At 45.8% G+C, this 27,492-nt stretch overlaps 1 protein-coding gene across 1 annotated transcript; it reads left to right on the forward strand.

Moving 5' to 3' along the window:
- Positions 1-1,621: 1,621 nt before the first annotated feature.
- Positions 1,622-26,747, forward strand: col7a1l (collagen type VII alpha 1-like). The gene is made up of 102 exons (XM_088288596.1): positions 1,622-1,721; positions 2,825-3,005; positions 3,070-3,229; positions 4,302-4,395; positions 5,117-5,290; positions 5,703-5,866; positions 5,933-6,062; positions 6,127-6,243; positions 6,323-6,478; positions 6,784-6,900; positions 6,968-7,114; positions 7,192-7,311; positions 7,372-7,530; positions 7,625-7,738; positions 7,820-7,969; positions 8,031-8,168; positions 8,588-8,734; positions 8,813-8,932; positions 9,180-9,326; positions 9,396-9,602; positions 9,673-9,812; positions 9,891-10,014; positions 10,090-10,233; positions 10,309-10,505; positions 10,568-10,642; positions 10,716-10,733; positions 10,802-10,825; positions 10,904-10,969; positions 11,181-11,261; positions 11,352-11,378; positions 11,443-11,487; positions 11,563-11,637; positions 11,715-11,801; positions 11,879-11,905; positions 11,973-12,026; positions 12,100-12,171; positions 12,243-12,302; positions 12,411-12,446; positions 12,520-12,555; positions 12,658-12,693; positions 13,033-13,077; positions 13,580-13,651; positions 13,726-13,758; positions 13,941-14,012; positions 14,074-14,133; positions 14,224-14,259; positions 14,327-14,407; positions 14,557-14,592; positions 14,665-14,709; positions 14,804-14,875; positions 14,984-15,019; positions 15,224-15,250; positions 15,419-15,454; positions 15,545-15,598; positions 15,714-15,752; positions 15,838-15,891; positions 15,965-15,997; positions 16,071-16,136; positions 16,251-16,295; positions 16,371-16,406; positions 16,492-16,518; positions 16,584-16,655; positions 16,845-16,907; positions 16,995-17,012; positions 17,084-17,119; positions 17,203-17,241; positions 17,321-17,356; positions 17,443-17,574; positions 17,646-17,726; positions 17,798-17,962; positions 18,023-18,124; positions 18,214-18,258; positions 18,808-18,867; positions 19,229-19,279; positions 19,395-19,436; positions 19,521-19,775; positions 19,858-19,893; positions 20,772-20,798; positions 20,874-20,933; positions 21,266-21,391; positions 21,463-21,534; positions 21,719-21,754; positions 21,828-21,887; positions 21,983-22,027; positions 22,117-22,152; positions 22,249-22,284; positions 22,359-22,415; positions 22,483-22,554; positions 22,614-22,685; positions 22,759-22,794; positions 22,891-22,971; positions 23,043-23,150; positions 23,215-23,277; positions 23,512-23,574; positions 23,682-23,798; positions 24,189-24,266; positions 24,352-24,405; positions 24,508-24,556; positions 24,957-25,109; positions 25,603-25,659; positions 25,880-26,074; positions 26,164-26,747. The coding sequence occupies exons 1-101, from the start codon at positions 1,646-1,648 to the stop codon at positions 26,071-26,073; spliced, it is 8,232 nt and encodes a 2,743-aa protein (XP_088144722.1). The 5' UTR covers positions 1,622-1,645; the 3' UTR covers position 26,074; positions 26,164-26,747.
- The last annotated feature ends 745 nt before the right edge of the window (positions 26,748-27,492 follow it).

Genomic DNA, 27,492 nt, shown 5'->3' on the forward strand with positions numbered 1-27,492 from the left:
CCTGACTGGCTGCTCTCTGCACTAATAAGATACATGCAGAGACATATCTGCATCGGTATGCGAGGAGGAGGTGAAGTGTGTTGTTACGCGAGCCCTGCCAGCCCCGCTCGGGCTCGCACGGGTTGTAAATGTCATCCAGCCTTCAGCCAGGTGGTCAAATCACAGCGAAAAATTTTCCCCGAATGACTCCCGATTGAGCCCAATCGCTTTTTATGGCACTTTTATGCTCATGTTAATTGGTCAAGGCAGAGCGACAAAAATGGTGGGGGGGGGGGGCTAAAGTGTCCGGACATGCTTTTTCATTGCACCCGTTGCATCTTAATTCCTCATTTTGGCAAGATGTTTTTTTGATTATTGTATTGTGTGAGGTGGCTATGCGCCGCGTGGTTTGATGTGGAAAAGCTTCACCTAAAAAAAAAACCTTAGCCTGACGTTTTATATAATACAGAGCACAATGTTCTTGCAGTCTTGAAACGGTGCTAATAACCCCTTAAGTCATTCACTGCCATTGACGGACGGGTATAGAAGCCAAAAAGTACATTCTCTAGTTTAGACATTTTTTTATATTTCATTTCACCTGGGCTGGTTGTGAGGGAGTTTTTAACTCATTCAATCCATAAAAAAAATACTTATGTGTTTTCAAAAACGTAGTCCTGCCTCCCAAAGACGTATTTATACGTCTTATCCTTTTTTGCGTCATAGCTCTGTGTTTTTATAGCATTAGAACACAATATTCTGTTGGCCTCGCAGAATCAGTCAAAATCCCGAAAAACGCTGGAATTGAGAGGTTTCCAATGAAAATTTCTGGGATTAAATGTGTTAATAGACCCCCTGGTACTCTCTACAGTTAAGTAAATAAGTGCTGTGATACCTAAACGTACTTGTTGCATGTTTCACGTTCGTCACGCTTGTCTGCACCGTCTTCTCAGGAAATAATGAACCCGTCAGTCTGCTCGAGCTCCGCCGACACAACAGCACGCATCGTGTCGTTTTCGTTCGCTAAACAAAACACGGGCATATTTAAATATGCGTGATAATCCCGAGGAGCCTTTCTCATAATCAAATATTCTCATTTGCAAAGGTGAAATATAAAAAAAAAATAAAAATGGCTTGGTTTGAGTCCACCTCTGCAATGCGAGACAGCCCCTTCTGGATTATTGGGGTCATAAATTCCAATCGTGTTTGTTTGGCCGCCGCAGTAATTGCCTCTGATAGCTGGCGTAGTATTAGACAATTTAAAAAGCTGCGGCGTGACACTTCTAAACCTTTTTTGCCACCGTTGGAATGTGCTGTAAAACTGTCCGCAAGGTAAAAACGACCAGTTGAAACCCCCCCCCGCAAGCAACCTTTTATTACCCCCTCGCTCGCCTTTATTCGGACAATATGCAATAAATGGATCATAAATAGTGAGTGATTTGCTTGCATCCTCGCAAGTTAAATGCAATGTAAAAAAGGGGGAAAAAAATGGCTGCTCACGTTTTATCTCTCTTTGACTTTCCCTGTCTCAGATAAGAGGGAAGAAGCGCAGGAATTGATGATCCCGGAGCGCCGTCCTGGAAGGGGATTTGTGAGGCGAGGGGGGTGGAGGAGGAGGAGGAGGAGCGGGTGATTGGAACGGGGCAAAGAGGACAAGCAGAAGAAGAGTATGGGCCGCTCTTCGGTTTGCACGCTTCTCCTGTTGCTTTGCCTCCTGTGTCGGAGCGTCACGGCGCAAGCGGAAGGTATGACATCACGCTTCCTGCTTTGATGGAATGTAATTCAGCGTTCTGTTTTTTTTTTTTTTCACACTATCATATCCTTCAATGTGATTGGATAATATTGTCATTGATTCAAATGGGAGCCAATCTGGTGACATCATCCTGAACCCAAACTTTTTTTCAGAAGTCTGAGAGCCACGAGTGATGCAATAATCAAAACAATAATCTTACTTAAATTTGAAGAAAAAATAAATAAAAAATCCCAACTTCGAATCTAGAGGCACCATAATGCAGTACTTTTACAACGCCTGTTAGCTCGGGCGGGCGTGAGGAGGCAGGTTGACCGCACGCAATGCGGCCTGTGTTTACCTTAATATTCTAAGCGTTGCTCATTGCTGTGCGAAAGTTTTATCGCTGGAGTGCTCGGAATATTGATGCTCTTTTTGGGCTGACTTGTGTGTCATGAAGCATTCATGGGCGTTTGCGCGGCCCGCTGCAGATGCGAGCAGGGAAACGAGATGAGCCAAGACTGCCGTCTAGTGACAAGACGAATATGAAGTTGTTGGGATAGTCAGCAGATTTTGTGGCATTTAATTTTTTTTTTAATTTTCATAAGGTAGAATTTGCACAAATATCATATGTGTGAATTCAAAAAGTGTTTCAGACAACGACAAAAAAAAATAAAATAGCGCATTAAAAATGTCTTAGATCATCCCACATTTATCGATACTGGTACCAGAATCAGTATTTCTGCAAAAGAAAAAAAAAAAAAAGATCCAATGTTACAACACCGATACCACACAACCAGCTGTCATTTTTAGGTTAAGCAGAGTTGTCGGCGTCTGCTGAAAGTAACTAATAAAGTAATTTTGTTAACATTAAAAATCAAGTAATCGATAAAGTAACTTATTACTTTTGGTTTGAAAAAAAATTGTTGTATTATGCATCCTCAATCTTAACTTCAATTAACTAATACTAAACTACGATTTAAATTTGATCTATTGGCTTAATTTTTCCCATTCAAAGCATGCAGCAAATTTTTTATGATCATTATTTATTTATTTATTTTTTACATGTGAGCGCGAATAGTTGTGTTCGTCTCTTGCTCATTGCGCAATCTACGGTAGCCTGCAGGACGGTGGTGCAGGCCGACATCGTGTTCCTGGTGGACGAGTCGTGGAGTGTGGGCGCGAGCGGCTACTCCGCTTTCAAAGACTTCATCTCGGCGATGCTCTCCTCCTTCGAGGACAGCCTCGTAGGAGCCGAGGGCGTCCGCTTCGGAGTCACCGTCTTCGGCAACGTCCCCAGGTAAAATATCGACGTGCCAGCGCATCGCTTTTGGAGCGTGCCTCACTTCCTGTTTGGCTTCCAGGATGCGAATCGCCTTGACGGACTACGGCTCCTTGGAGGAGGTGCTCGGGGCTGTCAGAATGCTTCCCTTTGAGGGCGGAGCCAGGAAGATGGGCGCCGCCCTCCACTTTCTCGTAGACCAGGTTTTCAGCGCCGCCATCAGTCGCGACCACGCACCGAAGGTACTGACTTACTCGTTCACTGCCATTGACGTGTATAAACGCTAAAAAGTACATTCATTTTACCTGAGCTGGTATTAATGAACCCATCATATGATTAAGTACGATAGTTCGAGCAATAGAAGTCAATCCATTTAAGCCAGCAAAAATTATTCCTTCCCCGATAAAAGACGCTCGTGATTGGTCTGTTTTCCAATAGGACGGAATAAAAAATAAAAAAAAGAGTGCATTAAAGTCAGCGCCGCCTGCGCCAGACGGCAACTAAACTTGTCAAATGATAAAATGTGAAGTATTTTCCTTCTCTATCAGTCGCGTGGCGACTCGGAGTAACGCTGCCGGTTAGCATTCCCATCAGCCCGCTATCTTCTGAGTGTGCGCGTGAATAATTTTGCACTTGACGAAGGAAGGCAGCGGGGGAGAGGATTAGGCTGATATATTGAATTTGTCGTGGCGGGGCGTTTGCGAGCGGCAGCTACAATCACATATTGATGCTGTCCTGCCTCTTCTTCCTCCTCTTCGTCTTTCTTGAACTTTCCATGAACTTTGCTTTCATTTTTATGAATGAGCAAATTGAGAGTCTCGGTCGCATTCGTGCATCCCGCTTGTTCTTTTCGCTTGATTTATTCAATTATGAATTCAATTATATACTAAACCATGAACAAATCCGTGGGGGGCTTTAACGAGTGTGATGCTGTTTTTAAATGAGTTTTTTTTTTTTTTCATCCAAACAGTGGTGTATTAATTATTTAGCGACATAACTGCGCAAATGTTTAAACTGTAGAATGGATTCCAACAGTAAAACAAACAGGAGCTAAATCTTGATGGGACTTTTTTTTATCTATTCTGGATATTTTCATCACGAATACAGCAGTGCCTCGATACAAGCCGTCGTTCCGCCGATTTTTCCGCTTTGACTCTTTGATAATTTGACATGACTCGACTCAAGACAGTATTAAAAAAGAAAATACTCCGGCGTGTATTCTTTATCCTCTGCGAAGAGTGACATGCAACAAATTGAACTAGTATCTCAAGGCACCATGATGCACACGCGTGACCATCTCTGCTTTCTCCTTAGGTGGCCATTCTGATCACAAACGGACCCTCGGACGACCCCTTTGTCGCCGCAGCCAAAGAAGTGGCCGACAATGGGATTACGCTCTATGCTGTCGGTGAGTCCGCATTGTGAATTCCCGCAACATCCCCACTGCAGCGGACCACTCCGATCTTATCCGAACGGCCGTCGTCTCACCCGCTGTTAGAAATTCACGTCCTGTACAGTCGCGATTCATTGGATTCCTCCCCGGAACCTTGTGATTGTGCGAGATTCACATTTCAAAAGTGCACTCATGGCCATCTATACAATGCATATGCTGCACACTCCCTCGTCACAATATTAGGTACACCATGCCTCCATGTGTAGAGCGGAATGATGGATACAGCCAAAAGTCGACTTTCACGACTTGCCTCACACACATGCGCCGCAGCCGCGCATACGTCTTGCTCCCCTTGCTGCGAGCGCTGCAATAATTACTGCTCATTAGCCAATCGCTTTCTAATTGCGGCCATTATTCACCGGACGATTCATCTACACCTCTGACACAGAGTGCCGCTCTTCTTATTCATCACCGCCACGCTGAAGCAAACCTGCGGGTGCTTGCTTGTCAACAAATATAAGCCCCGAAAAACACCTTTGGACACCCATGTCGATAATTAAAACAAGTAGACTTTCAAAAGCACAAGCCTGAGTCAGCTTGTTGTAAATATGCTGTTTCATTGTTATTTCTTTGAAGTCAGACTACAACAGTGAAGCAATTCAAGATGTCACAGCTCCCCCCAGTGGCATAAACTTGGTAGTGACACAATATTGCTCCGCATGCTTTTTGGATTCAGGCGTGAGGGGGGCCGAGGAGGCCGAGCTGAGGATGACTGTGACGCCGCCGTACGAGGAGCACCTCTTGATGGGCGCTGATTTCCCCCTACTGGAGGCTGTCCTCCCAAAATTGTCCCGCCGTGTTTGTTTCACCGCCTCGGAGCCGCCGCGCCCTGTCAAAATGTTCCAGCCCGGTGAGGGGAACGTGCATAGCATATCAAGCGTGTGACTCATTTATTTTATTGGACAAACCCCAAAAAAACTTTAATGCATGCGTCAATTTCCATCATTTTTATGTAAATCCAACAGACTTGTTTTTTTTTCTTGTGTATTATTTTTTTGAATTAATATTAATTGGGCTTTGCTTTAAATTTTAATCCATGTTAGCATCTCCATGTTCAGGGTTATAGTTTAATTGTAAATTTTATTATATAATTAAATTTTATTTAATTATTAATTAATTAATTATTTATTAATATTTTTTCTCTTTTTTTTTTAACATTATGTAGTTTGAAAGTTGTCTTGCATTAGTTTAGTGACAAGAGTATATATATATTTTTTTTAAATATGATTTTTTTCCCCCTTTTTTTTTTAATCTGCGTTCAGTCAAAGAGCCCATTTTGGGTCCCCGAGACCTGCAGGTTAGCGAGCATTCCTACGGCTCCCTCAGATTGACGTGGACGGCGGCCACGGGGGACGTCACGGGATATCGAATCACGGTCGTCCCTCTCAGCTCCAGAGGACAATCCATCCACACGCAGCAGCGACAGGTGAGCGAGGTGTGAACGTTCCGCACATCCGGGCCAGGTGTTTACTCCGGCCTCTGCTCCCTTAAGATTGATCTTAAAGCAGACATGACAACAGTCGTGGTGGCAGAGCTCAACCCTAAGACGTCATATTCCCTGACTGTGCACGCCATGTATCCCAGTGTCATCGGCGACTCTGCGACGACTACCGCCCAGACGAGTAAGCGCAACGCTAAAAACGCCAAACGTCGCTTTACTCCATAAGCACACGTCTTGTCTTTCAGCGCCATTGCCTCAAGTGTTAAATTTCCGAGTTATCGAAGAGGGTCTTTTCTCGCTACGCCTGGGTTGGACGCCTCCTCTCAAGAAGCTCAATGGATTCAAGATTCTCATCCCAAGATGTACAAAGACAACCTGCAACGTTTTTTGACACTTCCTTATATTTTTGTCAATTGACCTTGTCCGGTTTGTCCAATATAGCCAACCGACCAGGCTTTGTGTACGAGCAGCTGCTCCCAGGAGACGCCTCGTCGCACGTGATTGACAGCCTGGAGGAGGACAAAAAGTACACCATCAGTGTTTGTGCGGTTTACCCGCAGGGGCTGAGTGAACCTGTTTCCATCGTGGGAAAGACATGTAACTATTATTACATCTGAGTTTGATGACACTAATTATGGTTGACACCAAGTATCACTTGCTAAGAAACAGAGAAAATGTATAAAATCACAAAGTTGTAGTACTGCAACATGTCCACTGGAGGGCAATGTTGTTCTATGCCAGATTGCTAATTCTAATTTGTCCGTTTTTTGGTGGTTTTTTTGGAGAGAAAATACAGGGATTGAGTATTTATCATAGAGAGATTTAAAAAAATCTATCTGCATATGTTTGTCTGTCTCATCACATTTATTTATATTTCACGATTTATTTTTTGTGCGTTATAGTGAAGCTGGTAGCAATTCAAGAACTCCTGGTCCAGAATGCAACCACCGACACCGTGCAGGCCAAATGGACTTCAGTCAAAGGCGCAACAGGATATCGTCTCACATGGGCGTCGCCAGGTAATGCGGCTTGACGACTACCAGGATTTTATTTGCCACTTCCCATGCGTTTTTTTTTTTCTTTCAGACGGCCACATAGAGAATATCAACCTCAGGGACACCTTTGACTTCTACATGATCCAGGGCCTCCACGCGGGCGCCGAGTACACCATCACCATGAATCCCATCTTTGGAGACATCGAAGGGCCCGTCACGTCCGCCAAAGTCAAGACATGTAACTACAGCACTAAAAAGAACCCAGGCGCGATGGAGTATATGCTCCATGAAATGACTCGATGTCGCCCCCATCAGTGGAAAGCAGCGCGGTGCAGACCCTGAAGGTGTCCGCAGTGAGTACCAGCACCGCTGTCATCACGTGGAACAGCGTGTCAGGAGCCACCGGTTACCGACTGGCCTGGGGACCCACGATAGGTGAGTTGGAACTTAGCATCCCTGCAAGAGCTTCCTCTTAAGTGTCGTGTCATTTCTCAGAGTTTGCGGGTCGGGACCGTCCCAGGCAGTTGGCCCTGAACGGCACCACCACTGAGTACCAGCTGAAGAATGTCGCCCATGACACAGAGTACGCGCTGACTCTCTACGTGCTCTTCGGATCGGTGGTCGGGCCTGGCATTACCGCTACCTTCCGAACATGTCAGTACCTGTGTTTAAAACCGGACGTAGCATTAGCATAAACCGAAATATTAGCATCAAAAGACTGATCCTGTTTCTCGTCGTTCATCCTCAGCTCCTCTTGGTTACGTGTCCAGCTTTGAGGTAACAGTTTACACGAGCACCGCCATAGAAGTGCAGTGGAGTCCAATAGTTGGCGCCACTGAATACAAACTCTCCTGGAACGCTGGTAAATGTTCTTGTCCCTGGCGTTCATATTCACAATGACATGCCTGAAATTTTTCACACACGTGCAACTCCATGTTTGCAGACGATGGCACCCCCCAGTTGTGCTACTTGGACCGCAGCGTTCTCGTCTATCACATTACAGGCCTGAGCCCACGCACCACGTACACAATCACAGTCCGTGCAATATACGGCAACACGGAGGGGCCAGAAATTTCCTTAACTCAAATCACAGGTGGTGAAGAATTTTGGTTCCTTTGGAGATTTCTGGCTTGATTGCATTTTTAATTCCTCAGCGGCTGACTTGGACTCAGAACCGCCCCAGCTGGTGAAGGAGGTCAAAATAGTGGACACTGGTGTTAACTCTGTCACCGTTTCCTGGAAACATACACCTGGTGCAAGCAGCTACAAAGTCTCCTGGATCCACTTCATGGGTGAGATTCTGCGTCGCTTGCACTCAGAATTGCTGTGATATTGCTGTGGCTCATTTGCAGCACCAGGTGGGCGGCGTTAGTGATGGCGCTCTGGAGTACTTTAGATTCAATTTGGCAGGCAGGTGTTCACCTTGGTTGCCCTGAATCCCACCCGACCCCACTTGTGGTTTTGGTGTTCCACATGGTTCAATTTTAGGCCCCCTGCTGTTTTCTAAATTGAACAGTAATTTGAAATTGGGCGAAAAATTGGCGCTGTTGTTAAATCCAGCAATTCTGCCCTCCCTTTTCTGACTCCCTCTATATTTTAGAATTTAAGAGGAATTTAGAATTTTTTTCAAAATTATTCATTGTCTATTGACTCAGAGCTCTCTAAGTAAACTTGAGTTGGGTATCAAGACTAACTGTTTTGCTGCCACTAGGGGGAGAAGAGAAGTCCCATATGGTGCCTGCTGGCGTTCGAACCTTCACCATCGAGAACCTACGCGAGGGCTCGGCCTACAAGATCCAAGTGTCCTCCATGACGGGCAGCCGGGAGGGAAGCTCTGTCCTGGTCACAGCGCGGACATGTGAGTCAGTGGAGTAAATTGTGTGGAGACCAGAACAAATTCACCCTTTGACTGCTCTCTCTTTTAATTGGACTTTAGTGGACCTTCCCAAAGTGACTGGCTTCACGGCCGTGAACACGACGGACAGCAGCACTGTTCTGAGCTGGAACCGAGTGGCGGGTGTCTCCGGTTACCTTCTGAGCTGGCGGCACATTTCAGGTATGAGCCAGCCTGTCATTGACTTTTATGACGCACAACACACTTCCTTCTTTATTGCGCCTTACTCATCTGAATGTTTTCACCAAGTGTTGTTTTGTCCCGAAATAAATATCCGACTCATCCCCCTGAGTTTGAAGTCGATATGACGAGCTTGACACGTTATTGCAATGAGCGTATTAAATCACAGCGTAAATACTCTCAAGTGGGGGAGGGAAATATGAAATAATGACAATGTGTTTTGTTTTAGTGTTTGAGACTAAAAAGGAGACGCTGGGTCTTAGTTTCACCTCCTTTAAAGTCGGGGAGCTCCTGTATGGCAGAACATACATTTTCTCCATTCGGCCTTTGTATGGCCAAGTGGAGGGACCCATTAGCACCGTTTACCAGAGAATTGGTAAGGAACGCTCACGGGATTCATCCACTTTTTGTTTGATGTAACAACAGCATATTTTGTGCATCTCAGTGGGACATCGTCCTCCAACGTCCCAGCCAGCACCCGTGACCTCTTATGTCACAGCAAGCACCACAACGCCTCAGACCGCCACGAAACGCACCAAGCACCCCGTCGTGCCGTCGATTACGACCATTAAGACCACCCCAACGCATCCAGCAGTGGCCTCCCCTCAGCTAACGACACCGAACGCGGTGACGACAGCTCCCTCAAGAGCGGGTATTTCATTCTTGTCGGGGTATAAAATAATGCTGATTGTTGAACTCGCGCGTTTGGTTGCGTTTGCCAGAATGCAGCCGGAGCAAAGTGGACACGGTGTTCCTGGTGGATGAGTCGTCCAGCATCGGCGCGAACAACTTTGACAAAATGAAGGAGTTCATATTCCGCGTGGTCGCCTCCTTCCCGGTCATCGGCCCCGAAGGCGCGCAAGTTAGTGTCCTCTAACGCAACTGTGCGCCATCCAGCCTAACATTTTGAAATTGCAAAAGCTGAAACGTCGCCTTTCAGATAGCCGTGGTTCATTTCAGCGACGAGCCTCGCATCGAATTCCGACTCAACGATCACAAAGACCGGAACGCTGTGCTTAAGGCGCTCATGGGCTTGCGCTATGGAGGCGGCAACACCAAGACAGGTTTGTGCCGCACGTAGCGGCAACCGCGCGACGGGACCAATCGTATTTCTTCAACTTTTCTGCTCGTCAACGCAGGAAAGGGCATCAGCTACGTGCTGCAGGAAATGTTTCAGGAGAATGTGGGCATGAGGCAGGACGCCGCCCATGTTCTGGTGCTGATAACAGACGGCAGAGCCCATGACAACGTGGAGCCCCCCTCGAGGGTCGCACGTGCTCTGGGTCGGTTACAATTCCATCCGGGATGGACGTTTAGTTCTCTCTCATTTTTAAACCATCATGTCATTTTTTGCGTAGGTGTCAGCATCCTAGCGGTCGGGGTCGCCAATGCCGACTTGCAGGAGTTGGCTAAAATCGCGGCCCCCAGCGGGTACAAAAACGTCTTCTACTCGCCGACCTTTGATGACTTTCCCTCCGTCGAGAGCGAATTCATCGGGAGCGTCTGCAGCAAAGAGCTGCTCTCCGAGTTCAGGCTGCGTGACGATGACGACGAGGTAAAAGGAGAAGGTTTCATTTTGATGCGGGAATATTTCAGTTCTTCTCGCTTCCTTTTTAGTTGACTCAGCTGGACACGCCCACTGATGACCCAAAGCCGCTGGCGAAACCTCAGCCCCCCTGCCAATGCGTCAAGGTACGTTGCAAATTTCAGATTCCAAACATGATCGGTAAAACATGTATTGAAATTATTCCGCTGTCTTTCCCAGGGCCAAAAAGGAGAACGGGTGAGTTAAAATTATACATATTGAAAATAATGTGGGATTAAAATCCGCAATGCGCTGCACTCTTTCAGGGCGATGGTGCGGGAGGAGGTCTGGTATGTGTCACTCAAATATTTCTAATTTTTCCCCGTCATTTTTTGGCTTCACCTGAGACGTTTGTTTTTTTTTCGTAGCGATTCAGGCAAACTCCCGGACAGTTTGATCCTTTTACCTCCACCAAGGGGGAGAAGGGTGAAAAGGCAAGGACCGCACGCTCACTGCTAAATAAAATTGAACGCAAGTCAGTTAACTCATTCACTACCAGCCGAGTCCAAAAAAAACCAAAAAAAAAAACGGATCTTTGACGTATTTATCCGTCAATGGGAGTAAATGAGTTAAATGTGTCGCTGTGACGGTGTTGTTTTATTTGATTCTGTTTTTCACGTTGGCCATATTGCTTTACTTGGAAAGGGACCTCCCGGAACAGATGGCATTCCCGGGCTGCCTGGACGCCCTGGAAGAACTGGACCCCCGGGTTCCGCCGGCCAGCGGGTAAGTCAATTCCCAAGAACAGACTCGAACCCACAGGGAGTTTATTGCTTTAACACTTGTTGCGTTGTGTGTTTTTTTTTTCTTTTTCAGGGCACTCCAGGCGTCCCAGGCGATATGGTAAACCTTAAATCATGAATTCATGTGTTTAATTAAACAATGACTATTCTTGTGTTTTTATCAGGGTCCTCAAGGACTCACCGGTCCCAAAGGCCAGAGAGGCGAAAGAGTAAGTTTTGACATATTTGATTGTATTTTAGGAACAATCATAAAGCAAAAATATGTTTTCGGTGTCTCACCACAGGGCGAGCCTGGTTACGTGATAACGGCGCCAGATGCTAACTTCATCCCCGGGCAAAAAGGCGAACCGGGATCCTCGGTGAGTCTCCCGCTCAACATTTTTGGGTGATTTTTCAGGAATGAGTTTCAGTCTGATGACGTCTTTTTCTATGACAGGGTTCCCAGGGACCTCCTGGTGTTCCCGGAGTCATCGGAGTCCCGGGTTTGCCTGGCCCAGCGGGGCCACCAGGAATATCTATCAAGGTCTGAAAAGAATTCCGGTTCGAGATTTCAAAGGAACAGCCATTCTCATTCATGATGTTTTGAACTTTCTTTTGAAGGGGGAGCCTGGAGAGCCAGGAGAAATGGTACCCCAGAATTGCGCTACTGCTTCCGTTGGACTTTAAATAACATGCTCGTGTGTTTGTTTGAAAGGGTTTACGTGGGAAGCCGGGCACAAAGGGTGACACGGGAGAAACTGGAAGCGATGTAAGTGCAAATATGATCAGCATTAAATTGCGTGTTTCAAAACCATCTTTTTTTGTTCCCGACCACCATCAAGGGGATCGCAGGGTTGCCCGGTCCAATCGGCATCAACGGCGTACCCGGCTTACCGGGTCCAAAAGGAGAAAAGGTAAGAGTGCGAGCAAACATTGCTCTCAAAACGTCACCGTGTTTACTTGCTCCAAATGTAAACTTTTGCAGGGTGAATGCACACTGAGCTTTGAAGGTGCTAAGGGGCCTCATGGAGAGCCGGGTGAGAAGGTACTGCACACAAAAAAAAACAAAAAAAATTCACGTCCTCTCCTGTACTTTTTAGTCACAAATAAAAATTCCAATCAAAATCAAACTAATTTTTTTTTTTTTTTGCAGGGAAACACGGGCGTGACTGGACCAGTCGGCCCGAAGGTACTCAATATTTCATTTGATTTCATGTGGGTCTGTTTCATTTGATTTGCGATCATGTCGTGCATCTGTCCAGGGGGAACTTGGAGAACAAGGCGTCCAAGGACCTCGGGTGTGTATGTCATATTTGACCAAGATTCCCGTTAATGCGAACGAGATTAACGCAATATCTACTTCTTACTGGTTGTTGAGAATTTAACCTTTTTGTCCGCAGGGGAAAAAAGGATTCAAAGGGGAGCAAGGAGACAAGGTGAGTCCACACACATGCACGTGCTCATCTGGAACGTACATTCGATGGAAAAATCCAAATGTCCTGCTTCGTTTTAGCAAGGGAATTACTCATCAGCCAGACCAGGCGTGGGCAAACTACGGCCCGGGGGCCACATGCGCCCCGTGAAATGTTTTAATCTGGCCCGCCGAATTTGAAAAAAATGAAATGAATAAACGTTCATGTTTTATTTTCTAAATACTGAGATTTGTCAAATTTTAGAACCCATTGTGGTCCACCAATCAAAAGGTTTGCACACCCCTGAGCTAGACTAACAGATGGAGGATGAAAGTGCGTCTCAATTTTTTTTTTTTTTTTTAGGGTGAACAAGGCGAAAGGGGGCCCGGTGGACCACAAGGACCAACGGTGAGTGTGATTAGTGATGATGACAAAATGCATGTTTTATTTGACTAGCATTATGGTAAGAATTTACCATTTTTTTTTGGTCTTTGCTGTTCAATGTGTTATCTCACATCTCTTAAATTAGCCTCTCGGAGAGATGCCGGTGATTACACAAGAGCCAAATCATTAAAGCGTCAATGGATATCTTTCACACATTTTGTCCCGCGTGGCTGATTTTAATTTGAGGCACCCCCCCCCCCCCCCCCACCACCTCCCGGTGAGGCGATCGTCACAAAGATGCTCCCTCTTTGCTTTAATGCCTTTTTTTGTCGAACGCATATTGAAAAAGTCGACAAGATAAGCGGCAATTGCGTCAGCGAACGGAAAATGATTTCATTTGTGATGTCATGCTTTGGAAAAAGTAAAATTGAACAACCTTTACAAAGATGATAACGCTCTGTGTTTATTATTCGGTTTGTTTTGAATGCAAACACAATGTGGAATGTTATTTAATGATTTCTCGCAGGGACCGACGGGGCCCATCGGCCTCAAGGGAGACGAAGGTCCGAGAGGCCCCCCCGGAGACACCGCCACGGCTGTAAGACCACCACCACCGCCACAATTTTTTGTGTCCGCGCTTCATATTTTTGTATTCACGTCCCATCCTAACAGATTATTGGTCCAACCGGCAAAAAGGGCGTCCGGGTGAGTCACGCTGTTCATGAAGCCGTCATTTGATTTATTGTTTTGCAACGCGGCGGGTTCTCCTCTGGGCCCGCCAATCAAACACAATTAAGAGTTCCTCTGCGAATTTGGACTGAATGACTCAGTGAGCCGCTCGTTGGCTTTTGAAAACTCTCTGATGTGTCACATTTGCCGTCCTGCAGGGAGACGCGGGACCGATCGGACCCGCGGGGCCTCCGGGAACAAAGGGTGACCGAGGAGAGAAAGGAGAAAAGGTTGGACCGTTAAAAAGCATCGAATGTGAAAATTAGGAGTTGAATTGATGTGTGCTTGCAGGGAAGTCCAGGTTTTGGCATTCCAGGACAAGGAGGACCAAAGGGAGAAACCGGCGAGCGGGTGAGTGATTATATCATAAAAAAAACTCATCCAGCATTTTGTTGCCATTTTTTTTTTTTTTTTAAATCTATATTTCGTGATCATTCCCAGGGAAATGTTGGTTTATCCGGAAAACCAGGACCAAAGGTAATCAAATCGATTCTCAAAAGATCCGATAGTGACAGCGCTATCGTCATCCAAATTTGTTGAACAGGGACAGGACGGCTCCAAAGGTGACAAGGGGGAGACGGGCTCACCCGGAAATCCCGGAGAACCCGGATTAAGAGGTAAAGATGTAAGTAAATCACATGAGGTTGTCACAGGTTGAATTCCTTCACACCACAGAAGCATCAAAACGTTTGTCCGTGCTCCTTGCGGAATTTCATTTTTTTTTTTTTTTTTTTTTTGTGATGCAACATGACGAGCGTTGTTGTTCCTGTGTAGGGAGAAGCTGGCGTTAAAGGGGGACAAGGCATAAAGGTGCTGCAGAAAAAAAATGAAACATGCTGAAATGAAAGAACACTTTGATGAACTAATTTTGTCGTTTTACAGGGCGAGCAAGGACCACGAGGAGCATCCGGTGACCCCGGAATAAGAGTATTTGACCTTTTCTACAAAGTGACAAAAATTCTAAATGACCGCATCAACGGAATGAACCGAACTGTCCATGTTTTATAAAATGTTCAATCAGGGCCCGCTCGGGCTACCGGGCCAAGCGGGAGCGCGGGGCGAGAAAGGAGATATTGGAAACGCCGGCCTGCCTGTAAGACAATTAAAATAATAAAACATTTTTCCGGCGGAATCGCCGGTCGTCAACGCTAACATTTCGTGATTAACCACGTGTAATGAAATTTCTTTTGTCTTCCTCTAGGGGCTCGATGGCGAGAAAGGCGACAAAGGCGAGCCGGTGCGTGCGCCCCGTTTGCGTTTGTGATCCGCTGCGCCGCTTTGTCTCGGCGATTGCTCTTCCGATAACTTTGTCTCGGCCTTTTTTGTGTGTGTCGCTCTTCAGCGCACCTTCTATTTCCTGCAAATATCGCACGTGGCGTCCTATTGATGTGATTTTAAACAGTGTTCTTTTTCTGTGTGTGTGTGTGCTGTCGTCACAAAGGGAAAACCTGGACCTCCGGGAACGCAAGTAAACAAACCTTTTATATCACGTGTGACAGCGTCTCATCAGTCCAGTCATATTTCACAGGCCCATTTGTCGCAGCGGCGCTCGTAAAGTCGAGACAGTAACGCGCCGAACAAGAAATGAACGCTCTCAATCTTTTCTTGTCTTTTTTTTTTTTGTTGTTTTTGCCAGGCGGTACGAGACAATATCTTCGCCCGAGTGATCAAGGTGTCTTTATCCATATCACGTTGATTTTCATTTACCCAAGAGATTTCTTCTCGTGTCTCCTTTCAAACCTCTTCATCGGCTTTCCGTCAGGGCAATCCGGGCGAGCCGGGTTTAAGAGGAGAAATCGGCCTGCCCGGACCGAGAGTGAGCTTCCCATTTCCTGTTCTCGGAAAGAATCTATAAATTGCGCTCTTAGGAGCCATTGAAGGTTTGTGTGAAACGACCGCCTTCAAACTTCATATCTTCTGTTTGTTCGCAGGGTCCTGAGGGTAAACCTGGACGGCCAGGCTCCTCTCTGGTTGGTCCGAATTTCTTAAGATGGCGAGGGTAATGTAAAAAAAAAAAAAATCTTGATACTGACGCGTATACGTGACTGTGTGCAGGGTGGTCCTGGAAAAGACGGTCTTAATGGTACAAAAGGAGAACCAGGCCAAAAGGTCAGCTCAACATTTTATTTCCCCACACGTCCACGCTCACAATCGCGTCATATTAGGTTTTTTTTAACTGCAGGGGGAACAAGGACCCAATGGAGAGCCTGGCTCAGTAAGTGTGCACAAGAAGGAGTAAAATATTTAAGACGCTCAGTTTGATTGCTTCCTGTATGTGCTTTTGATAGAAGGGCGAGCGAGGAGAACAGGGTCGGATCGGGATCGCCGGAATGCCGGGATTACCGGGAACTCCGGTGAAACCGTTAGATTAATCATAGATTATTCCCAGAATATCGTTCTTCGAAATGAGACGCAACGTCCCCCCCCCTGCCGCGGGGTGTTCATTGATTGTCCTTTTTGCTTTCCAGGGGCGAGCCGGCATCGATGGTAAGCGAGGACTTCCGGGGAAAGATGTGAGGCACATTCCGACATACCAACTGCTTGTTTTGTGAACGTGATTCAATTTTAACTGGGTTTCTTTTTAACAGGGAGAAGGAGGACAAAAGGGGGAAGAAGGCGAAAAGGTCCCTACATTTCACGGACAATTAAAAAAAAACACAAACTTTTTTTTTTCCTGTCAATTTACACTTTTTTTCTCTCTCTTTCCAGGGGGAGAAAGGTGACACAGGAGCAAACGTAAGTGGCTTCACGTTTATAGAAAGTAACAAAAAGGGCAAATTTTCTGTTTCGTTGAATTACAGGGAAAAGACGGCATTAAAGGAGAACCGGGACCTCCGGGTTTGCCCGGCAAACAGGTCCTCATCACTACTGAGGTAAGAAAAAAAAAAGAATTATGGAAAAAAAATAATAATAAATTAATTAATTAAAAAAAATATTAAAATACAATTTAAAATAAATAAATAAATAATAAGATACAATTTAAAAAAATTAAATTACATTAAAAAAAAATACCACCTGTCGTCTTTTGCATTAAATTCACCTGACTTGCCGTCCATTGACAGGGCGCCACCATCGATGAAATCCGCCAAGCCTTTCCCGTGCCCATGGGTCCTCCAGGAGCTACTGTGAGTATCTGGCCCAGCGGTTGCCGCCATGTTTCAGTAATTGCCCAAACCAATATCTCCTTCCTCTCGTCTCTTTTATGTGTTCAGGGCTCGCCAGGAATGAAGGTAGCACGCAAATGGGTTGGGTTGAATCCCAAGTGTAAACACACTTTCTGATTTTCTTCTTTGTACGACAGGGAGAGAAAGGCGACGTCGGCATGAAAGGCGAAAAGGTACAATCAGTCACGGTCAAATAGAGGTGAAATGGACGAACGGAATATTTAGTCGTGATTGACGCTGCATTTTCCTCCAAAAGGGTGACGCTGGCGCCGCTGGGAAATCACTGGAAATGAAGGTGGATTCCTCGTTCTGTTCTTTCTCGTTGTTTGAACTGAAAAGTACCTCAGCTGCACGTTTGCGCTTTCCTTCTCCAGGACATTGAAGTCATGTTTGAAACGTACGGCATCAAGGTGCGCCCTCAAACCGCACATTGTCCTTCCTTTCATATGTTTCGGTTTTTTTTTAATGATTTTTTTTTGTTGCTTTTTTCCCCCAGCTGCCTCTGTTGAAGCTTTTGATTGACAGACTGCTGCAGGACAGCGTCGAGGAGCTGCTTCGCGCTCTTGGCGAGGCAACCAAGCAAAGGGACCAAAATATGCAAACCTCTAACGTCATAACGGAATATACGGTATGTCACGTCAACTCGCATTTTATTCACCGCGAGAGCATTCTTAACATCCGGTGGCATCGTTCCGGCAGAACGCTGTAAAAGTCGACTTATCCAGCCAGCCGCTTGTGGACGCCATCGAGGAATTTGAGTTGGACCAACCGACGCAGCCTGTGAGTGACACGACGTCAAGCATCCAAACTCAACAGCATTCGTTGACGGTTTCATTTTCCCCTCCTTGAAGGACTCTTGGAATGAATCTACGGAGGGTCCGACGTTATGGACGCCGCTGAAAAAAATGGAGGAGGGTCTTGACGGGACATCCAAAGAGGAGAACGTGACTGGAACGTCTTCATCCAAAACCAATCGGACTCAAGTCAACTCTACTTTTCATGCCACTTGGAACCAGGTCAGTTATTGCGTCACTTTGAGCTCTTCTCGTATTTATGCATCTATTATATTTTGGCAGACCGTTCCCGCCCAACCGGGAAGTGTCGCCCAGACGAACCCGCCCACTCACACAGGCAGAAAAAGCTCAGGGCACAGGAAGCAGAACAGAGAACGTGGGAAGGTAACGTTTCAGTCATGTGTGGCTAAACGTACTTCAAAATGCTCATGATGGTGACACGTTTCTTCTCTCGTGTCACGCCTGTGAACCAGGGCAGGGGAAATAAAGGACGACATTCGAAGCAGACGCAACACCTGGTAAATGAGACCACGCATGCTCATGTCACGCTCACGCTGGTTGGAACTCGCGATCGTAAAGCTGCTTGAATACGGAAATATAATAACGCACCTGCCGTGGCTTATATTTTGTCACTGGTGAATCTTTAAATTGTTGATTTTGACAATAGTGAACATAGGTCTGGAAAAATATTTCTTAAAATCTGGACGCAATATTTATTCAAGTTATATATATATTTTTTAATTATATATATATATATATATATATTTATATATTTATATATTTAATTTTATTTTATTATTTTTTTTTTTTTAAATAATTAGTGTAAAACTGAAACTCCTGTTTTTATTTTATCAATTAATTAAACTTTAAATGAATTTTTCTTATATCACACTCCCTAAAAAAAAAAAATTTAAAAAACTCCATCATCCCACATCAGGCAAACCTTGACCAAGACAACGTAATCGAATCAGAATGCAAACGTGCGGCGGCCATGATGTGCTTTTAGACGCTCGGTGTCATCTTCGCTCGACGCTAACGCAACCGCGTCTCTCATCTCCTCCCCTTAGACGAGCGAGCCGTCGGAGGAGGAGCTTTACGACGCCCGCCGATACGAACGGCGAGAGGAGGTAGGCGGCTTGAATTGACGTCCAGGCGCCCTCTCGTTAACGGGCCCGTCAGACGGCGTTTTCATCACATCGTCTCTGGGAAGGGGCCAATTAATTGCACGCCTACTTGCTATGATATTAATTAGCAGCCCGTGGAGTTGTCCCCTCATTGTGTTGTTTAATTAACTTTCAGTCGCTGGAAAAACTTGTGAAAGTGGATTGAATGCTTTTATCGCACGCTTCACAGAAGTCACAGCAGATTAGGTTTTTTTTGTTTTTATTGCTTCAGCCGCTGAATAAAAAACATTGGACTTGATCGAATTTATCGAGGTAAAACAAAATGTTCTTTTTTTTTTTTTTTTTTTTTTAATGCCGCAAACAGGATGAGGTGTCGCTGCCGTCTCCTCCCATCAGCGCGCAGGAAGCAGAGAAGGTGGAGTCCTCATTGACTTAACACACACACCCCCACACCCACACACACACACACGCAAAGACACCATACCGTATTTAAATATTTTGCTGACAAGCATTTGGTGGGCGGTTGGCAGGTGCCGCCAATCCGGGTCAAGAGGAACTGGTCTGACTCAAAGGTGAGTGTCTGAATCCGCCAGGTGGTGGCGCTAGCATGTCCAAAACCATGAACACTGTAAGTGACCGCACGATGATTTCTATAGAGAAGGAACCGGCGACAAATTGCGATGGAGCCACCCGTACAAAGTCCAGGAGACGGGCTCGGGCCCGATGACGATGAGGATTGGAGTGGCGACTGGGAGACGCGGGAGGAAGACGTGGACCGGGAAGAGGACGACGAGTTCGAGAGGCAGCGACAACGGGAGGAGTGGGAGAGGAGGAGGGCCGAGATGGAACGGACGGGCGAGGAAGAAGGCGGCCGGCCTTACCCGTACCACCCTGACTATTTTTACCTCAAGGTAACGGCCAGCGCTCGTTCTACTGCGTATTCAAAACGAGCTCATTATATATATGTGCGTCTTGTTTTTTTATATTATAAAGGGGCAACCAGGCGAGGACGGAATGCAAGGTCCCAAGGTAAATAAACACTTTTACTCTTTTAGAACAAAATTGAAAAGCAATTTTTTCTCTCACAATTTTTTTTTTTGCACTGAGTGGTGCGAGTGAGCTGTATTTAAAAAAAATAAATAAATAAATTTAAAAAAAAACATGTCACATTTACATTGGCGCACAATTAGGATCAGAACTAGATTCAATTTGGTTTGACAGACCTGCGCAATTTCACGTACAATATATACATTAATTTATTTATTTTTTTTAGAACTGCATCAATGGCAATTTTTAGTCAAATCTGATGAAGAATACATCTCACATTCAGACTGAAAATCGCTCATGTCCAAATATGGTCCATTCCACATTTTTAAAAAAATATTTTTCCAAATTATTCACCAATTTTTAAGTGCTGAAAATGGCTTGAGAGCAATTCTTGGATACGTCACGTACAACTGCGCCTCTTCCTCACTACGTGGGAGCCGTGCAGCTTTGTGTTGACTCAAGATTGAAAGTTTGCATTTTTTTTTCTGCAAAAAATGCGTTCAAATCATTTTTGGGGATACATTTAGGAGGCCTGATGTGATCAAATTGATTTATTTTTCTAAATTGCATCTCTCATGACTCTCACCCCTTGGAAATAAAGTTTGGGAAGATGCGCGCAAACGTAAGCGCATGGTCGCCGCCCCTCGCCCACGTTCTTCATGTTGCATCAGAGCTGGGGGAACACTTGGCTGCCGTCCGGCCTTGCTGCTCTTTTGATGCCGGCTAGATTAAAAGAAACCCGCGCATGAATAATTCTCCTTGTTAAACGACGCTGACAAGCGCGTTTCTTCCCCATCACATTGCTGACTTTGTCAAGGTGCGCTCTGACTTTTCCCGTTTGTGCTTCTTGATGTCTGCAGGGGGACATCGGCGAGAAGGGGCAAAAGGTACGCGATATATACTCGGGACGGATGTGATTTATTATTCGGCAATGAAGATTATCATGGATGTCACGTGTTCAGGGAGAGCCAGGCGTCGGCCACCGAGGGCCCGAGGGGCAAGCCGGTCCGCCCGGCAACAAGGTGACACGACACGTTTTCGAGAAAATAACAAAAAAGCGACTCATTACGACACAATCACTTCAACATTGCTGCGGGTTTAATGTGAGGGGATTTAATTGGCTGCGTGACTCATTTTAAAGCATTTTGTGATTTGAACACACAATTGGAAAGTAATTATTTCAAAGCATTTGGCAACTGAATCATAAGCAGCGATGTAAAAAAAAAACAAAAAAAAAACAAGTATTTGATTACTTTCCAAAAGTTTTCTTGCTTGTGTGACGAAAAAGTCATAAAATGGGGTTTGTGATTTTTAAACTAATAAAAATAAAATTAATCCTGACTCATCAACTCAGGGTGAACCAGGAGAGGCGGGGCCACCGGGCGCTCAGGGAATCCAAGGCATCCGCGGGAGCGCAGGCATCCAGGGCGACCCGGGCATCAAGGGCTCCCCGGGGGACCCCGGAGAGCCCGGTCGGGAGGTACGAAGCCATGTCAGCTCTCTGCTTTGAAAGCGATGCACATGCGATGATTGGTGTGTAAACTGATGCAGGGTGAGCGCGGGAAACGGGGGAAAAATGGAACACCGGGAGGCGCGGGACCTCCCGGAGCACCGGGAGCGGATGTAAGCGCAAATAACTACACTCTATTAGCATGTCGTGGTTTTTTATTTTTTTATTTTTTTTTATGTCATTGAACTTAATCACATTTTACACAAAATACTTAAGTAACATGTTGAAAGCTTTTGAAGCAAACTATGGAGTCTGATTTTCTATTTAGAATGATGACATCATTCTTTTCTGCCACAGGGATCTCCCGGTGTGCCTGGAGTAAAAGGAGACAAGGTAAATAAATATATTTAAATAAGTCAGAAATTCAGTCATCGTTGCAATTGCAAAATGTACACGGCCTTCGTAGGGTGAAAGTATCCCCGGAGAGGCGGGGCCTCGGGGTTTTGCTGGTTTTCCTGGAAAAAGGGTATGATTTATTTCTCATATATTTAAATCATTCAAGAATGCTTTTTTTTTTTTTTAACAAATTGTCGAAAACGCCTCTCATGGATTCTATTTCAGGGCGACCAAGGGGGCCCAGGTGTGAAAGGCAGACCAGGACTTGTAGTGAGCACTAACTTCCTTGAGCATTTGACTTGTTCCGTTGCAACTCAAGTCAACTTTTTCAAAAGAATCTTCTTCCTCTTTGTTTTTAGGGCTCCAAAGGTTTACGTGGCGTCAAAGGTGTCAAGGTAAACGTCCTCTTCCAAAGATGCAAAGTTGTCATTAGCATTATTTATTTTTTATTATTTATTTATTTATTTTATTTTTTTAATGTCTAACAACAGGGTGAACGTGGGATGCAAGGCATCAGAGGAGAACGGGTATGTTTATTTTTTTCGGACAAATTGGGCAGAAAAAAAAAATTCCGAACCTTTTGTTTACTTCGACACCATAGGGGAGTGCGCTCCAAATGCACGGACCGCGTGGATTCAAAGGCGCCAAAGGCAACGCGGTGAGAGCCTTCTAGCATTTGCGGAGTTCCTGAGAACATGCTTGAGACGTTCTCGGCTTTGTTGCAGGGTGAGCGAGGCTCCCCGGGATTTGACGGCGATAAAGGAGAGAAGGGCGAGGACGGTCCGCCCGGAGTTAAGGTATGCCGATCATGTTATTCTCCTACATCCCCAAATTTCCATTTTCCAATTTGTTCCAGGGCCTGAAGGGGGACGTGGGCACCAAAGGCGCTTTGGGACGCTTTGGCACTCGAGGACCAGGCGGTCAGAAGGTTTGCCAACCCTCCTTGTGATGTCGCACGGTTTTGAAAGTGTTATGAAAAAAATGAAACAATTTGTCTGCAGGGAGATCCGGGAGAACCGGGCAACCTTGGAGTCATGGTAAAAAAAAAAATAATAATAATAAATAAATAAATGTACACAAGCCAGATTAGGTGTCAGTGAATGTGTGTGTTGTCATTTTTTTTTTTTTTGAAGGGTCGCCCCGGAAAGGACGGCGTGAATGGCACCAAAGGGGACAAAGGAGACACGGGACTGCAAGGCCAGAAGGGTAATCAGGTACAGGACAAGAAACCTGTCCATTAAAATATCCTGACACCTTAACCATTTGTTATTTTTGCGTGTTGCAGGGGGATCCAGGAGTAACTGGCTCAGCGGGAGATAAGGGAGCCAAGGGAGAAAAGGGCTTCCGGGGCATCCCGGGACGTTTCGGGAGTCCCGGTCTCAATGGTGAAAAGGTTCGTCAATGAGTTGACCGATCATCGGCGCTCTGAGACCAATTTTGAAATTGCTTCTCAACAGGGGGACACGGGCTCACCTGGCAACCCCGGCATACCTGGCCTGAACGCACTCGCCGGACGAAAGGTAAAATTGCCACATAGGCTTAATGCTCATAAACGAGGCAAAACGCCATAGATGGGCGAACAAATTATTCTTCTTTACGCAACAGATACTCGAAGCCAAACGTAGACAGACAAAATAACAATACTCATGTGCAGATATTCTTCATCATCTGCAAAGAACAAATGTGAACGTGAGGAGCAGCCGAATGCGCTATCTCAAGGCACGGCTGCGTTAATCTGTAATGTGTTCTATCAGGGCGACAAAGGCATCGCGGGCATCAACGGCGTTGGCGGTGACTCTGGAGAAAAAGGGCAAAAGGTTTGCGCATGAATAGCATGATTATAAGAATCTAGAGTCCAAAATTCTACAAAATGCTTCAAAAGTACCCAAAAGGTGAGTTCATATATTTGTTTTATGGTGTGTAGGGTGCGGCCGGTTTCCCAGGCTTCCCGGGATTCAAGGGCTCGGTGGGAAGACCTGGAAAGGATGGGGGCCGAGGACCTGCAGGGGGGCCGGGACTCCGTGGGGACCCTGGAGCCAAGGTGCGTTATTATTCCATCATTGCTGAATACACACCCACAATATGTCGATTGTTGGTAGCGGTGAGTCATGTGACTACGAGGTCTGAATGAGTTTGAAAATAAAAATCGTCTTATTGGCTAAAATAAAACCAAATAAGCCATGAATTAATTAAAAAAAAAAAAATTCAGCCCTCGTATTTAAATATATTTGTAAAATTATCATTTACCATAGCTGAAGTAAAGTCTCTGTATAAAAGAGGTTCGGCCCTCATCAGTTAGCTACTCGCCGCTACAATTACGACGCCCACAGAGCGTCCGCGCTCCTCTAATAAGAATATTGTCAGGACGGATTAATTGGCCGTGTGTCACGCTGCGCGTGGAGACGTGTTTAATGTGCCTTTTCAAAATAAGGGCGTGAGTGGCCGGAGAGGAAAAGTGCAGCCGTGTCAACGAGGGGCGCCCGGCGCTCCCGGAATGCAAGGCCAGAGTGTGAGTGTGTGACACATTGTAACACACATTTTTTTTGTTTTGTGTTTGTTTTATCTTTTCAAATTGTGTGTATATGTACCTATAGGGCATGTTTGGAATTGGAGGAGCGAAAGGTGACAAGGGGGAGCCTGGACTCTCGGTATGCGCTCACACACACCCCCACGCACACCCCCACGCACACCCCGAGTATCATGCGCTCAACTGTCAAAGAGGAACACTGATTATGTTCATCTGTGTGAAGGCTCATGAAGTGAAGACGCTCGTCACCCGGGAGGTGATGGACAAGTGTGGTAAGTGCGTGTGTTGGGTGGGTGCGTGGGTGTGTGTGTGTGGGTGGGGTGTAAGAAAGCGAGAGTGCGTGTGTGCGTAATGGTGTCAGTCGTACACGGTGAACTCTTCCTTATTTGTGAGTGAGCCAAAACGTGACCGTGTGTGTGTGGGGGGGGGGGGGTGCGTGTGTGTGTGTGTGTGTGTGTGTGTGGCATCAACGTGGCACCCGTATGTGGCACCATCTGTTGTGTTCTGTCAGAGGAACACACACACTCCATGGTGCCATCATTGACATAAATACATGCATACATACACACATAAACACACATAACCCAGTAAAAGGGGACATGGGTAATTGTAAGAAATATCCAATTATGTCAAGGCTGAATGTGTTCCAACGTGGGTGTGTGTTCACTGCAGGCTTAGAGTACAAGTTGATGGTAAAGTCGGTGGACCCCGACGGCAGGTCGGCGCCCGCCGGCCCGCATGACCTCGGCGAGGATGAGGACGACTACGGCGACAACGCCGAACAACAGATTAAGATGCAGAGAGGATTCCCGTTGAACGGCACCGGTGAGCGCCTCGTTGTCACCAGAAGACGTGTCGAGTGGTTTGCAGGGGGGGGGGGGGGGGGAGCACAAGGAGCGTAAACGTGACGCAAGAAGCGGCGGCACATTTCAAGCCTGCCTATTAGCGAGCGCGCACCCCCCCGCCCCCATGGCGCAAGATCAATCTGCAGCCCAATTTAGTGCCATCAAAAGACTGCCATTGCCCCACTCAATGACACGCTGCTTATATTTTTTGGACGCATTTAATTCGACCCATCAGCATTCAACTTTTGCAACTACTTAAGAAGAAGACCTTGAAAAAAATTTGCGCTTATTAAATCGCAATATTGAGGGAAAATGTGCTTACGCAACGTAACTATGTCCTGAATAGAATTGTCTATTTGGATGTGCGTCCTTTAATAACTGGGATTTTTTTTTTTCAATTGTTTCGTAACAATTGCTTGATGATTCTTGGAAACAATAACAGGAAATATAACAACTCGCCCTTTTTGTTTTAGATGCCATGGAGACGCTCCAGAGGAAAAAAAGACGCCTTTTTGGAACGAGGTCCTCTGGTGAGTCTCGCTTTCTTCTTCTTCTGCTTCTTGTTTATGATTCTTATTTCCACCTCATCATCTATGAGTCATGACTTGTTTGAAATCAACCAAAAAACGGAATCCATGAATGTTTGACGGGCCCGCGTGCTACTTTTTTAAGTACGCAGTGCAATATTGAGTTTTGTCGAAATGTGTTACGTCCTTGTGAGAGGAAACGACTCCGCTTTTTGTCCCCCAGAGTCCGAGGAGCGCTGCCTGGAGCCCATGTCGGAGGGCTCGTGCTCCGACTACGCCCTCCTGTGGTACTTCCATGCCGGCGCGGGCGATTGCCGGCCCTTCGTGTACAGTGGCTGCGGCGGCAACAGCAACCGTTTCGCCTCGCAACGAGAGTGCCGAAGTTGCTGCGTGGCGACGGCCAAGCGCGGCCGATGAGGTAAAACGCCGTAAAAAAATAAAAATGAAAAAAATCAGATACTGATTTTTTTTTTATTATTATAAACACATCCGATTGTGTTTTCGCAGACGGCGGCGGTGCTTGGACATGAGCAGGAAGGACTTATTTGTACTGTAAAGGATTCTTATTTAAATATGTGTGATCAATGACTATCAATCATATAATAATAACTTTTTATTAGATTTTTTTTTTTTATATATTTTAACTTTTGAGTTTTAAATTCACTTAACTTTATTTAACGAGCACTTGGGAAAAAAATAGAACCTGAACTAAAGTGCAACCATAAAACACATGACGCAAATAAATGTAATAATCCTTTTTAGTAACGATGTAATGACGTGACGTCGAAACAGCGCCTCCTTTGTGTCTTTCGAGCGTCCTATCACATTCCTTCTGTTGGCCGTCCCTTGTTCATGTCATTTTGCCACATGCAGCGCAGGACGAGACTTCCCTGGAGGAGGTAATGATGAGCATGAAAATAAAACCCACGTCATTTAATTGGAGTGACTCCACACAAGTATTTTCCACGAGTACGTGATGTCACGGGGAGCCCGCATAAAGCCGCGACATGTCCCCGCCATTAAAGTTGAAGAGGCGTAAGTCATCACCCCCCCCCCGCCCCCACCCGGCGAGTGCGAGGGAGGACGCCTGTCACCGCCTCGGCGTGGTTATTAATCCCGCCGCGCTCGTTACATCTTGACCGCCATGATCGCCGCCTGTAAAAATGTGCTCATGTGTTGAAATCACGTTGAGTCAACTGTTCGCCTCTTGGCGGGAAAAGGTGACGCGGGGCGATGGAACACGCGTCGCCAACCCAACGACACGACCACGTAAAGAAAACATCTGTTTGGTAAGAACATCTGATATTTATTTTAGTGTTGAATCTATAAATTGTTGTCGATAGTTGGCGTCAAAGCACAACTTGTGTCTAAATGAAGCTCCTCAGTTCATTCCCACATACTTTTTTGCCAAGATGGTCGGCAAAAAGTTGCCCAAGATGGCAACGAAGAACAACTTTTATCAAAGGGAGGCTCAAGATGGCAGCAAAGCACAGTTTTTGTCGAAGCGAAGCACCTCAATTTACTTTAACGAAGTTCCTTGACACCAAGTTGGCGGCCCAACAACATAATTTGGCTCACTTCAACAGAGTCAACAAACTTGACTGAAAGATTAATAAAAATGTAGCTAAAAGTTTAAAAACAAAAAGTTCTCAAAATGATGCTTCAAAATAAAAGATTTTTTTATTTTTTACGTTTTCTGTTTTTTGTCAGAGTAGTGGAGCTGCCCGTGGTGCTGAAATTTGGAACGTCTCGAGTCATGAAAAGCACTAATTGACTGGAAGTTCAGCAACGGTTGTTGTTCATTGATCGGGGGCGTGGCAGCCGTATGCGTCACAG

Source organism: Idiotropiscis lumnitzeri, chromosome 2 (genome assembly GCF_059441095.1).
Source record: "Idiotropiscis lumnitzeri isolate Australia: NSW breed Sydney's pygmy pipehorse chromosome 2, RoL_Ilum_1.0, whole genome shotgun sequence".
Classification (NCBI taxonomy): Eukaryota; Metazoa; Chordata; class Actinopteri; order Syngnathiformes; family Syngnathidae; genus Idiotropiscis; species Idiotropiscis lumnitzeri.

Coding starts and splice junctions, on each gene's coding strand:
- col7a1l (XM_088288596.1), top strand. CDS start 1,646: ATGGGCCGCTCTTCGGTTTGCACGCTTCTCCTGTTGCTTTGCCTCCTG. Junction 7,531..7,624: donor TACCGCTACCTTCCGAACAT/GTCAGTACCTGT, acceptor GTTCATCCTCAG/CTCCTCTTGGTTACGTGTCC. Junction 22,972..23,042: donor AAGGCCAGAAGGGTAATCAG/GTACAGGACAAG, acceptor TGCGTGTTGCAG/GGGGATCCAGGAGTAACTGG.